Consider the following 14624-nt stretch of genomic DNA (forward strand, 5'->3'; position numbering starts at 1 on the left):
CAGTTTTATTTCTTTCCAACCTTTATTTCTTTAAATTGTTTTTCTTGCCTTATTGCAGTGGGTAAGCCCTACACTATAACCTTGGATAAAAGTGGAATGAACACATATCCTTGTTTGTTCCCAATCTTAGTGAGAAGACGTTGAGTATTTCACTATTAAGTATGTCACTGTTTTTTTGTAGGTGGTCCTTATCAGGTTGAGGAAGTTTGCTTTTATTCTTTGCCTACAGAGAGTTTTTATCATGAGTGGGTGTTGCATTTTATCCAATGCCTTTTCTGCTTCTATTGAGATGATCGTGTGTTATCTCCTTCGTTCTGTAGAAACAGTGATTTAGGCTGATTTTTTTTAATCAACTTTCCCTCCCAAGGGTGAATCTCATTTGATCATGATGTATTATCCTTTTTACTTTCAATTTGCTAATATTTTCAGGAGGAGTTTTGCGTCTGTGTCATGAGAGGTATTTATCTGTGGCTTTCTTTTATGTTGTTTTTAGATTTGGTACCAAAGAAATACTGGTTTCAGGAAATGTTTCCTCCTCTATATTCTGAAAGAGTACATGTGACTGGTGTTCTTTTTTATTTCCTCCCTAAATTCATTGTTTATACTCACTCTATCAGGGTGTTTTCAGGAGGGCTGTTATGAAAACTGGCTACCACAGGATTCCTGTATGTAGATTTCTGGAATTCTTTTTGTACTAGTTCCCCCTGTGTGGTATTTTGCCCCATAAATTTCAGTTGCCTCAACGTCTTCAAATTTTGAACACTGTCCCCCTCTGCTCATTGAGACAGTTGGACCCAGTGCCAATGTCCAGTAAGTGCCAGAAGAGCAGAAAACTGGGACACTTGTGGTTTTCATCTGTCTTCTTTCTTTTCTCTCAGAGGTCATAGACCTGCTGTTCACTGTCTGTCATTCAGTGTCTGAAAACAGTAATTTCATATATTTTGTCTAGTTTTCTAGTTGTTTATGCTGGTAGCCCTAGTCTTTTATCACCTAATGTGCCATGGCTGGAGGTTGAAGTGTGTAAATAATATTTGAACTTCATAATAATGTAATTGTGACCCTTGACCTAACCAAAGGTTGGAAAGTGGGCTTGGAATGTATGGTTAGGCTGGCTGAAAGAAATCTAAATCTTCAATTTGCATAATGTAATAATATTTAATACTGAAAAATCAGGAAGTAGCAATACAAGCATGTTATTTAATGATGTGATAGTAAATGACAAAAGAATCATCTGAAAGAATAAGCAGATTATTTTTAGGGAGAGGCAACTGTTGAGGGGGAGGAAGGATATGGGGGACTGCTCTTTTTCCTAATAAACCTTGTAGAACTGTTTGACTAGGAACACATATAAGAAAAATATCAGTGAAACTAGGGGAGAAACGATAGAGTGGGCAAATGGAAATCATAGGAAAGAAAGTATAATAGTACTGATATTGGTTAGTCATAATCAAATTCAAGATCAAACACATTTTAAAAAGATAAAGAGAATATTTTTCTTACTGATGAAAGGTCCCCTAAAGTCACAAAACTTTTATTTACTTAACAGAGCTAAGAAGTGTATTGAGCTGATGTAAATACCAGGAGAAACTGCACCTACGTGCGTAATGGAGAGACTTCTAATTTCTGTATTTTAGAAATATATGAAGTACACAATAAAAAGGAAATGGAAAATTTGATTAACACAATTAGCAAGCATGTGTGTGTTTGTGCATGCACACAACTCTGTACAAATAAATTTGTACAAAACTTTAAAATACAGGTATAGTGGGTACAAAAATTGACTGTTAGGCCACAATGGATATATTAATCAGTTCCAGAAAGTAGAACTCACTTGTGTATTTCTATTTATTCTTCTTGGGGTTTGTAGCGCTTCTTGAATCTGTGGATTTGGTGAGTTTCATTAGTTCTGGAAAAAATTAAGCTGTTATCTCTTCAGCTGTTGCATTTATTCTCTCTCCTCTCTTTCTGAGACTCTGATTAAATATTTTCCAGATCTTTTCACTATCTGCCATGTCTTTTAATCTCTTTTCTGTTTCTTTCTATTTCTTCCTTTCATGCATTAATGGATGATCTCTTCTGATCAATCAGAATTTTTTCTTTTAGGTCTAGTCTACTGAGTTTTTAAATTTTGCCATTGTGTTTTCCATTTCTAGAAGTAACGTTTGTTCTTTTTTGATACTTGATTTTTTTAAAAAGCTTTTTATACCATGCAGATATTTTCAAGTTTGTCATATATTTGTTTAAACAGATTAGAATTATTGTTTCAAAATCTGTCCAGTAATTCCAGAAGCTGAAGTCTTGTGAGGGATGTTTCTGTTGGTTGTTGTTCATGTTGTTTTATTTCTTTATGTGATTTGTTGTCTGTATCTGCTTCATGGTTGTCATTGAATTATTTGTAAGGTTCTCCAAGGCCCAAGATGAATTTGCCCTCCGATAGAGAGGCTTTGATTTGACTTCTGCTGGATCCTGTAAACATTGCCATTAGGGATGCCTTAAACGTAAAGGTCTTTTGTTCTCCTGGATGCACATCTTCCCTGGGGTTGGTTTCAACTTCTCTAGGATGGTTTTCTTCACACCCTTTTCCTTTTTTCTTATCGTGTACTGACCTCTGTGTAGTTTTTACTTACCCTGAGCCAAAATGAGTTCTTTGAGAGTGGGCTGGGTCTCAGCTTAAGGTGGGAGTGATCTCCCCCAAAATTCTTCACCTTGATTTGGCCTTGGACTTTTAATGCTGTCCCTCTTCCCCCATTTGTTCCTCTCTCCCATTTGTTGTTACTCAGACTTTCCACTTATCTCTCTGGGTTTTGACTTTTATCCAAAAATTGTCTTGGGACTTCCCCACTGCAGATCATTATTGTTTTTAAGATGTTGGTTAGGAAAAAGTTTTATACAGTATTTTTCGTTGTCTTTAGCAAGAGGAAGAGATAAAGCTGTAAATGCATTAATTAGGAAATGAAGAACAAAAATAGATGAACTTATTTCCAGGTTAAGAAACCAGAAAAAGAATAAACATTGCGACAGTGGAAAGTAGGGATTAAGTAGAATTTAGTGAAATAGGAAAAAAGCAATATTTCAGTAACGGTTAGAGCTGGTTCTTTGAAACAACGAATAAAATAAAGTCCTGGTAAGTCTGATCAGAAAATAAAACAGAAGACACATGTAAATACACATGTAAATTAGGAATAAAAGTGGAAACATAACTAAACATATGAAAGGAATTAAATGATTACATTAGAGACTATAAACCATCTTAATTAGTAGTTTGGCAATTTGTTGACAAATTAACACCATTAGAAATATTTTACACATTAAAAATGCTTCTCCACAGGTGTCCTATTTAACACTAGTTTGTAACATGCAGTAGTACCTTTAAAGAAAAATTTTTTACTTGTAATTTTTATTTGATCCTATATTCCTAGAAAATTAGGTTTAACCTATCTGTTTCAGTCAAAAAGTAGACCAGATATATTTTTCTTTATATTCATTTTTAGTACTATTACTAGCTTTGTGGGTCACGGTCTCTTTCTGCAGCTATTCAAATTACGTGTTTTCATATCCCATCTTTAATCTACCTCCGTTCCTCATCTACTGTATGAGCTTATTAATTTTCTATTATTGGATTTGTAGAGTAGGTTTTTATGGTGGTGTGTGTGTGGAGGAGGAACGATCATGGACTTCATGGTAAACTAATTTGTTCTCCTGTGTTGGTATCTTTCTGTATTGGTACGTGTAATGTATCACTATGTAGCAGTTATATTCCAATAAAATTGACTTTAAGTTGACTTTGAAGCCTTGTGGAAGTATATTTCCATAGAAAAAACTTGGAATAATATAGAAGAAGATTGGGGTAACCAGTGTTATATACTCAACATGGTGGTGCATCAGTAATATACTTGATGAGAATTGATACTGCGACCCAATTTTTGGTAATTGTCATTCTCCATTTTTGTGTGTGTGTGTATGTATTTTAATTTTTTTGGCATTTGTATTACTTTGCATCATCTTTTATCAGGATTTTACAGTGTCAGAGATTGTTAGCAAAGAAAAAAACCGGAGTGCTTGTCAAATCCTTCATGTTTTCAGAAGAGTTAAAAGTTACATCAGTGTTTTTCAGACTATCTCTGATGCAGAACCAGATTTTTTGTAACCCACCCCCACCCCCAACCACAGTCTGTTGGTGACTGATACAGGGTCCTATTAAGCATGCCTAGTACCCAGCTTGTGTCATGTGATTTACCACCTAAGTTCGATAACAACCACACAGATAACTATCTTATTCTTCAGAGCCCACTGATGAGGTACTTGAATGTTGTGGCAATGTTAAGTTGCTATAAAAGTTTCCAAATGCTTTTTCTCAATTTTTATACTTCTCTTATCATGGACTGGTAAGATTCAGTGCGTGGATTAGACTTTGAAATGGAACTAGGAACAATCTATATGCTTGATCCACTCAGGGAGTAGACTATCACCACTATAGATGTTAATGAAGGGCAACAGCTTTCAAATGAACTTAATGATAAACGCTCCAAAAGGAGCTACCCAGAAATCCTGTGGTAGAAAATAGCTTTTCCATGTGCAAATGAAAATTTTAAATGATCTTGTGGAAAGATATTTTAATTGGTTTGTATGTAGTTCATTTTTATACTTGTGCCCATATAGCTTTGAATAGCTTCGTGGGATTAAAATCATCCAGGCAGATAGATTAAGATTTGAAAGGAGATATAGGCACAGAAGGGTGAGTGGAGAGAGAAGAGATTTAAATTGGGAAGATTACATCATTGATTGAAGAATTGAATTTATTGTAATAGATCCTTAACCATTTGGTTCCTCAAATTAAAATGTAAGAACACTTTGAAATAAGTTTGTTTGTTTTTTTAAAGATGGTAGCCAATTCTTTTTATTTATTTATTTATTTTTGGTTCCGTTGGGTCTTTGTTGCTGTGCGCGGGCTTCCTCTAGTTGTGGTGAGCGGGGGGTGGGGGGGCTACTCTTCGTTGTGGTGCACGGGCTTCTCATTGTGGTGGCTTCTCTTGTTGTGGAGCATGGGCTGTAGGCATGTAGGCTTCAGTAGTTGTGGCACATGGGCTCAGTAGTTGTGGCTCACCGGCTCTAGAGTGCAGGCTCAGCAGTTGTGGCGCATGGGCTTAGTTACTCCGCGGCATGTGGGATTTTCCTGGACCAGGGCTCGAACCTGTGTCTCCTGCATTGGCAGGTGGATTCCTAACCACTGCACCACAGTGGAAGCCCGACATAAGTTTTTTTTTAAAAAAGAAAATTAGTAGTGCTAAATTTCCACTTCTAGAGAGTAGCTTGGTATTAAGGTGGCAAATATTTATTGAACCCCTAAAATGTGTGACATAAACTTTATATTTGATCCTGGAGAAAGCCCTCAGGTCATGCAAAAGTCAGGGAAATTACTGAGTCCTCTGTTTTCTGTGCCTCCCACTCACTAGTAAGTTGGAGTATGCCAAATAGATTCAAATTTTTTTTTTTTTTTTTTTTTGCGGTACGCGGGCCTCTCACTGCTGTGGCCTCTCCCATTGTGGAGCACAGGCTCCGGATGCTCAGGCTCAGCTGCCATGGCTCATGGGCCCAGCCGCTCCACGGCATGTGGGATCTTCCCGGACCGGGGCACGAACCCGTGTCCCCTGCATCGGCAGGCGGACTCTCAACCACTGCGCCACCAGGGAAGCCCCTCAAATCTTTAAATGTGGGAATTGAATGGTATGGATGCTTACATCCTGCAGGACCACCAAGAGTTATGCCTGAATATTTAAGAACAGGATTTTTGGAGACTTTATGTTATTACTAGTAGACGTTGAGGAACATAAAAGGAAATCTCACTTTCTTAATTGCCTTCAGCATTAATCAAAGTGTGCTCACAAATTGGAGGATGTTTGTTTTTTTAATTAATTTTTAAAACTTTATGTATGAAAAGATGAAAGTTACTTTATGTTAAAGGCATGCAAGTTTTCATGCTTGTGGATACTCCCTCCTCTCTTCCTGATTCCCACTTCTTTCTTCATTTTTTTAAAAAATAAATTTATTTATATATATATATGTGTATATATATACACATATATATACACATATATATATATATATTTTTTTTTTTTTGCGGTACGCGGGCCTCTCACTGTTGTGGCCTCTCCTGTTGTGGAGCACAGGCTCCGGACGCACAGGCTCAGCGGCCATGGCTCACGGGCCCAGCCGCTCTGCAGCATGTGGGATCTTCCCGGACTGGGGCACGAATCCGTGTTCCCTGCATCGGCAGGCAGACTCTCAACCACTGCGCCACCAGGGAAGCCCTATTTATTTATATTTTATTTGTGGCTGCATTGGGTCTTCATTGCTGCACGCGGTCTTCCTCTAGTTGCGGCGAGCAGGGGCGACTCTTTGTTGCGGTGCGCAGACTTCTCATTGCGGTGGCTTCTCTTGCTGCGGAGCACGGGCTGTAGGCGCACGGGCTTCAGTAGTTGTGGCACGTGGGCTCAGTAGTTATGGCTTGCAGGCTCTAGAGCACAGACTCAGTAGTTGTGGTGCATGGGCTTAGTTGCTCCGCAGCATCTGGGATCTTCCCGGACCAGGGCTCGAACCCCTGTCTCCTGCATTGGCACACGGATTCTTAACCACTGCGCTACTAGGGAAGTCCCCCACTTTTTTTCTTGATGGCAGGATTTCTGTTAATCCCCACTTCTGATATTCTGATAGACACAGTTTCCCATTTCTGGGATCTCTTCACATTCAGCTTTTAGATATTATTATTTAGTGTGTTCCATCTTCCATTTATTATTGACTGTTTTTTGTAGTAGTTAAGTTGTCCCTTGGTATCTGCACAGGATCGTTTCCAGGAACACCACACCCCACTCCCGCAGCTACCAAAGTCCGTGGATGCTCAGGTTCCTTATATAAAACAGTGTAGTATTGGGGTATAACTTACGCACATCCTCCCATATACTTTAAATCATCTCTAGGTTACATATAATATCTAATACAATGTAAATGCTATATAAATAGTTGTAAATACAATGTAAATGCTATGTAAACAGTTGCTGGGTGCATGGCAAATTCAAGTTTTGTTTTTTTGGAACTTTCTGGAATTTTTTACCTCAAAATATTTTCAGTCCATGTTGGTTGAATCTGAGGATGTGGAACCAGCAGATATGGAGGGCTCGCTGTTATAATAACTGACTTATTGAATGCTTCTGTAAAGAACACAATTTTAATTAGTTTATAAGTGTGTTGTCTTTCTTAATTCTCACAGAAACCCTCTGAATAAAGTACTCTGATTCCCATTTTACAGAATAGAAGACTGAGGCAGACAGATTACATAACTTTGCCAAGGTCTCTTGGTAAAGAATGATCCAAGATTCAAAGCCAGGCAGTGTGAGCCCACAGCTCTTATTCAGGCCATCAGTAGTCTTGGCATTAGCAATAGGAATGAAAACAAAATTATAATGATGAGAGAGGAAACCATTGTAAGAGTGTAATTACTAGTATTTATTGAGGGATTACTGTGTGCCAGTTACACATAATAATTGCTTTATGAGTGTTATTTTTACACCAGCCTTTAAGATTATTTTCATTTTACTTATGAGGATATGGGGGCATAGAGTTTAATTGACTTGTCTACGACCACGTGGATAATAAGTGTTGAAGCTAAGTTCAAACTCCTGGGCCAGAGGATCTATGTATTGCTGTTTATTTGCTCATCTGTGTCCTTAGACTGGGAATGTATTAAGGAATAAGTACTTCATTAATCTCCAAGCACATAGTAAGTTTTCATTAAATATTTGTTGATTGTAATACATAAACCCATATTTAGATGAGAGAACTTATACTCTTTGCCTCTTACACAGTACCTTAGAAGCTTAATTTTCCTGTAAACTGTGTGCTAGGCATTGTAGGGAATACCAATATTGTTGTTTTAAATTTTAGAACCTTTGGTGATGTTTCAAATTTCAGCACAATAAGTGGTTTAAATAGTATTTTAAAACAATTCTATATAACATTTAACTTTTATTAAATAAAAACTGAAAAGATTCATAAAAAGGGAGTTGTAACAAAGGGAGATGTGATGTGCATACACATCATCCAGAATTTGATAATTGTTATTCATACAGTTTTCTGTTTATTTAATGCTAACTTCTATATTTGTTTTATGCCTACAGCCATATCCAGAAGACCCAGCAGTTTATAAACCACTCTCCCAGGAAGAACTGCAAAGGATAAAGAATGAGAAAAAACAGAAACAAAATGAGAGAAAACAGAAAATATCAGAAAATCGCAAACATTTGGCTAGTGTACGTGTTGTACAAAAAAACCTCGTCTTTGTTGTAGGTCTGTCTCAGCGCCTAGCAGACCCAGAGGTAAGTCTTCTTCTCTTTTCTTTCTCAACTTGGCATTTTTTCTTTTTGTATATTTGGAAATAATAGCTGACTCTGCCCAACTGCAGGATTTACCTGAAAATATTAAAACTTAGGAGAAAATGGGAAATATTTTTTTAATAATCACTAAGAAACCAATGACCAGTTGTGATCTTAGGCAAATGTATTAATCTTCCCTGGCTCATTTTCTTCAGTTGTAAAACTAAGCAGTTGAACTAGATCTCTAAAGTCCCCTTTAGTGCTAATAACCTGTGAAAGTTGGATAATGGTTCTATTTTGCTCTTAAGGCTAATGTGACATGACTACTCTGTGTGTGTTTCCTCTTTTCTGTAGCTGTATTAAGGACCAACAGTGGAGATGCAGTTTCATAAACCCACCAAAGATCCGTGTTTTTTTTTTTAAATCGTGCCCAAGTAGTGAACCTCGGTTATAGAACAGTGATAGAACTGTTGCTAAACTGTATCATCATTCTTTACTCATTCATTTTAAGCCAGTTTTGGGGAAAGAGGGAGAATTTGATGAACGGAAACTGTGGACCAGGTTCTTTGTCATTCGTTTGGAGGCAGGGGACGTCTTAACCCTTTTGTTTATTACTTAACTCTTTTCTCTCCTTCCTCCACCAGCCTTATTAGAATAATGTTGAACTCATAACTTTCCTTGATGCCCATGGATGCACATCTGCTAACTTTTAGTTTCTGATATACCAGGAGGTGCTGACTAGATTGTTGGGAAGGCAGATAGAAACTGACTGGCAACCAGAATGTTGGAGAGAGCCGAATTTGGGGAATCTGTCAAAAGTACTCCTTGAGAAGGGTTTGAAGTAATGCTCATGATGGTCGCAATCAGAGGGAGGATTGTAGTGAATATGATTAGGGAGGTGGGAATCTTTGAACTTGGCTAAGTGGGCTAAAGGCCCCAGAAGGAGGAAATTTAAGGTGTCTATACATTGATTTTGTACAAATCAGTTTAGAGACAATAAAAAATATTTATTGCTGATAAGTTTACTGTGTATTGAGGCTGTGAAGGGCTTCATGATCAGTAGAGGAGAAAAATCAGGGTGACCTTACTAAGAAGGCTTTATCATTGGTAATAAATGTGGAGGCAGCTCAAGAATTACTAGGACCTAGGTCCAGAGATGCTGGCATTAGTGGGCTACATGATCTTCCGGAGACGTTCTTTCCAAAGTCAGAGGGTTCATACTGGAGAAGACTTCTTTAATAAGAGATGATAAGGAGAGAGCTCATTTTAGGCCTATGACTTAACCTCAGCAGCCACTTCTCCCTTTTTCCTAAATCTAATACTTAACTCCCCAGACAGGCAGAATCCCACTTCACTCTTGAACACTGCCACAACTTTGTCCCAACGCTTCTGTCTCCCTCATTCAACACTATTTTTTTTTCCAACCAGAGATCATTTCTTGCCTCTGCAAGTTTTTTATTTACCTACCTCTAATTATTCCTACTAATTTTTTTTTTTTTTTTTTTTTTTGCTGCACCATGCAGCTTGTGGGATCTCAGCTCCTTGACCAGGGACTGAACCTGGGCAATGGCAGTGAAAGCGTGGAATCCTAACCACTAGGCGACCAGGGAATTTCCTGCTACTCCAGTAAATTAATGGAACTTTTATTTTGATTTTATAACTCTTGGATATGGATGTACTTGCTTTTCTTAATACAAAATCCAGTCACCTGTGGTACTGGAGGCATACAGAGCACCACCCAAAGGCTGGATAAAATTAAGCCATAGTCTCAGTCTGATGTTTGGATTATAGGTTTCCTACCTCTTCTCTAGAATCTGTGGTTTGCTTTTACTTATGTACAGAGATTTCTTATTTTCATTTCAAATAACATGATGTTAGTAAGATTAATCTGAAGAACTATTACACAGAAAGAAATTAATCTAGGGGTTGGCTAGTGAGAGAGAACATTTTATCATGAGTCTAAATATACTTAAAAATCACTGTCCTGGTTTTATACTTTTGAAATCATTGTGCTTGGTGAGAGGACAGTGAATTTTCTTTTTTTTTTTTTTTTTTTTTTTTTTTTGCGGTACGCGGGCCTCCCACTGTTGTGGCCTCTCCTGTTGCGGAGCACAGGCTCCGGACGTGCAGACTCAGCTGCCATGGCTCACGGGCCCAGCCGCTCTGCGGCGTGTGGGGTCTTCCCTGACCGGGGCACGAACCCTTGTCCCCTGCATCAGCAGGCGGACTCTCAACCACTGCGCCACCAGGGAAGCCCGTGAATTTTCTTAAACATTAGTTTCTCTCTCTTATTTCTCTTGAAAGCCTAGGAAGACCAGAGATTAGTGTTTTAGTTATTAAATCCTACTACTTCTAAATATTATCTTTAAAATTTTTCTTAATGTAACTGTCTAACCCTTTCAGATTGGAAAAGTTAAAGTCAGCTTCATTAGAAAACTCGAAGTTTCAAATTGTTAGGGTAACTTTTGAGACAAAGAAGATCCCTGTGATTTACTTATTTTTGGATGATGACAGTTTGATATTTGACTGAATTCTGATTAGCAAAACAGGAACATTTAGGAAAATTTAAAGCTTGTTTTGAAAATAATTTTTGTACATCTGAAAACTTCATGCCAAGATTGATAGTCAAATGTATTCATTTATCGCTCAATAGAAGAAAAAAACTATCTTAGAAGATATGGTAATTAGAGGTAATGATTAGAGGTAATCATCTCCTAAATCCTAAAAATTTATATTGTCAGAACCTAATTCATTCATTCTGTAAATTAACTCTTGAATACTTACAATCTGTTAGGTACTTTGATGTTGGAGATGAAGTGGTTTAGCAGACAGTCTCTACCCGTACAAGCTTACAGACAGTGGAGAAGACAGAATTAAGTCCTTGTAGGCATGCTGAGCATTTATAAACGGAAGTACAGGGCTTTTTGAGAACATGTAACAGTGGGGAATTTAGCTAGTACAGAGATCCACAAAAAGCCTCCCTGAGGAAAGGATGATTAAAAATGATTAGGAATTAGCTGGGCAGCGAATAAGGACAAGGATGTTTCAGGTTCGTGACTGTGTGAAAGAGCAGCTTGTTGGAGGAACTGAAAGACTTTAAAGACGCAAACATTTCATTTTACAAACGGGAAACCGAGGCACAAGGAAGTTGAGTGACTTGCCTAGGATCACTCAGCTATTTCATAGCAGAGCCAGGGCTAGAAACCCAGCCCCATCCTCCCCTCCCTGGTCTTAAAGCTCCTATTCCAATGTATTTTACACCAGTGAATGGTCTGTTGTTCCTCCATCCGTCCATTTATCCATCCATCCTTCCATCTGCTTACCACATTTTTTATTTTCTCTGTGGTGTTCATGAACACTTGACTGTGTTCCCAAAGAATATATAGGAAGACATTTTACACATTAGGTATGCCATTGGGAATTTATAATTCTATCATGTGGCCTTTTATATGGTAATGAGTACTAAAGTTGGCTCACTGTGAAGTAAATATAGGACATTAAATATATGGGTAATGTGGTGATATGCAGGGTGTTCTGCCTGCTACCCATACTCTTTACCTTTTTTATTTACTAGAGTATTGTTTTGCTCGTTGACTTATGTTCAGACAGAATCTGTAATGTGCAACTTAATATAGAGCGTCTAAATTATTTAAATTTCCCTTGCCTGGGCAAACCATTTCTTATCAGCCATAGGCCGTTTTCTAATACATTAAGGCCCACTAGTGTTTTATATCCATGTTATTCTTCTTTTTTTTTAAGATTTAGATCTGTATTTATTTATTTATTTGGCTGTGTTGGGTCTTAGTTGCAGCGTGTGGGCTTAGTTGCCCTGCAGCATGTGGGATCTTAGTTCCCTGACCAGGGATCGAACCCTCATCCCCTGCATTGGAAGGCGGATTCTTAATCACTGGACCACAAGGGAAGTCCCCCATGTTACTCTATTTGTTCAATACTAAGACAGTTTAATTTTTCAATAAGCATTTATTAAGTACCTACAGCGTGCCAGGCATTGTGTAAGACATTGAACATAAACCAATAAAAAGGTAGCCCCTGTTTATTTATAAAAGCAACAGTACACTATGAGGAGTGCTGTGTGCTGTGGAGGCACAAGAGATGATACCTGACCTTGGGGGGAAGATGTGTACTCTCCTGCTATCTCTGGGGTAAAGTGCTTCAGATACAGGAATTATACAAATGCTTCTGGATGAGAAAGAGCTCAGTCTGCAAATGATTTGTTTGGCTGGAAAATTAGAGTGAAAGGGTGAGAGAGGAGGCTGACAAGGTAAGTGGTAAGGGATAATGAAGGGCTTTTAAAACATGCTAACGAGTTTGCACTTTATCTTAAAGGCAATGGGAAGCTATTAACTATTCTTAAGAACAGAACGACATGGCTAGATTTGTGCTTTGAAAATATTATTCTGGCTCCTCAGTGTAATTATGTACAAATCTTATGTTGTTATGAAGGTGTTATCCATAAGCCAGCTTTTAACCTTTCAGACCCAGTACCCACTTTTTTTTAAACTTATATTTTATAACACCCTTTAAGTTTCATGCAATGACTTCTTGATAATATCTGTCTGTGTAGATACATACTTTGAAAAAAATGAAGGAGAAATTAAAAATTATAAAAAGACTATTTCTGCATGTAAATACTTGGGTAGCTCTGCTCTAGAACCTTGCTACTCAAGGTGTGGCCGCTGGGCTGGTAGCATTAGTATCACCTGGGAGCTTAATTATGCGGACTCTCAGGGTCTGAAATATGTATTTTAACTAGATTCTCAAATGACTTGTATGCATATATAAGTTTGTAAAGTACTTTTTTTTCCAGTATGTTATAAAATAGGTGCTTGCATCTGTTTGTAGAATCACTGTGAATATGACAACTACAAAGGCAGATTGTTACAGGTGTATGTATTGGCACCTCAGGTACCATGAAGTGCCAATGATGTGATTTTTCTGAAACAATTCTTAGTAAAATTTCAAACAAAGCACTTGTGGTAGTCCCTTAATTACACACTATTTGCTTTTAAATTCAACGTATGTCAAAACTGTGGGGAACTACTTTATGTTTATAATTTGTTTCTAGGTTCACTTAATTGTAAACAGGCCTCTCAGCTAGATGAATGTCTTGTAGAACATTCAAAAGTGGTGCAGGACAATTCTTTGTGGTACAGGGCTAGCCTGAGTGCTGTAAGCTTTCCCTGGCTCCCATCCACTGAACACGAATAGTGTCTCCCAGTTACTTTGACAACCTCCCCTAATAAAAGCTCCCACAGAGTTCCAAAATGTTCCAGCTTCCCTTGATGCTGCCTTTATTGAGAACTACTGCCGTAAACTTGGATATGATATGAGCTGCTGATGCAGCACAACTTGTAACCAGCCTGAATCCTTTGAAGCAGGTATTTTGGCTGAGGCCTTTTGCTGAGTTGGTATGCATCAAGCTGGAATATTGAATACAGTTCTATACTCCACTGGCCAGAAAGCTTTTCAAGGTATACTCTTCCCTAACCCTCTGTTCTAAGACTTTTTTGTGAACAACCCAAGAGTCATTGCCTTTACCACACCTACCGCCATATCCCTCGGGGGATTTGGGTAGAAGAAAGATTGAAAGCCAATGTAGTCACTTCACCTTCTAATCCATTAAAATTGGCTGTAGAAAACATAAGGCCTAAACCCTATACTTATAAAAACCTAAAATAAAATAAGGTAAAAAAATTTAAATAAATCAAGTTGAAAACTGTTAAGAATTAACGACACCCCCAATCACAGACTGTTTCACAAATCTTTGGTTCTGTCAGATGCAGAACATATTAGCTAAGTTGCAAGTATGTGAGAATATTATCAAGAGTATAAGAGTATTTGGTAAGGATACTTTGCACACACTTGAACAGATATGTGCATAAAGCTTTCATTGAGTGGGAAGCAGCCTCATAGCACAGGGAGATCAGCTCGGTGCTTTGTGACTGCCTGGAGGGGTGGGATAGGGAGGGTGGGAAGGGGGGAGACGCAAGAGGGAAGAGATATGGGAACATATGTATATGTATAACTGATTCACTTTGTTATAAAGCAGAAACTAACACACCATTGTAAAGCAATTATACCCCAATAAAGATGTTAAAAAAAAAAAAAGCTTTCATTGAGAGAGAGCTTGCTATCTGGAGAGATTGTAAGAACAGTAGGTCTATAGATGAATTCTAGGAAAAGAACAAATTTAATTTTGAGGTAGTTGCAAATCATGGGAGAGGTTTTTGTATCAGG

The 14624-nt window shown here is 37.9% G+C and overlaps 1 protein-coding gene across 6 annotated transcripts in view; it reads left to right on the forward strand.

The window, feature by feature from the left end:
- Positions 1-14624, forward strand: part of CNOT4 (CCR4-NOT transcription complex subunit 4) — a 141507-nt gene that overhangs the window by 67229 nt on the left and 59654 nt on the right. For all 6 annotated transcript variants that reach the window (XM_082662466.1, XM_082662468.1, XM_082662467.1 and 3 more), the window contains exon 3: positions 8172-8369. In XM_082662466.1, the coding sequence (XP_082518592.1) occupies positions 8172-8369 (198 nt within the window). The remainder of the gene's footprint in view (positions 1-8171; positions 8370-14624) is intronic.

This window comes from Grampus griseus, assembly GCF_964374135.1.
Source record: "Grampus griseus genome assembly, chromosome: 9".
Lineage (NCBI taxonomy): Eukaryota > Metazoa > Chordata > Mammalia > Artiodactyla > Delphinidae > Grampus > Grampus griseus.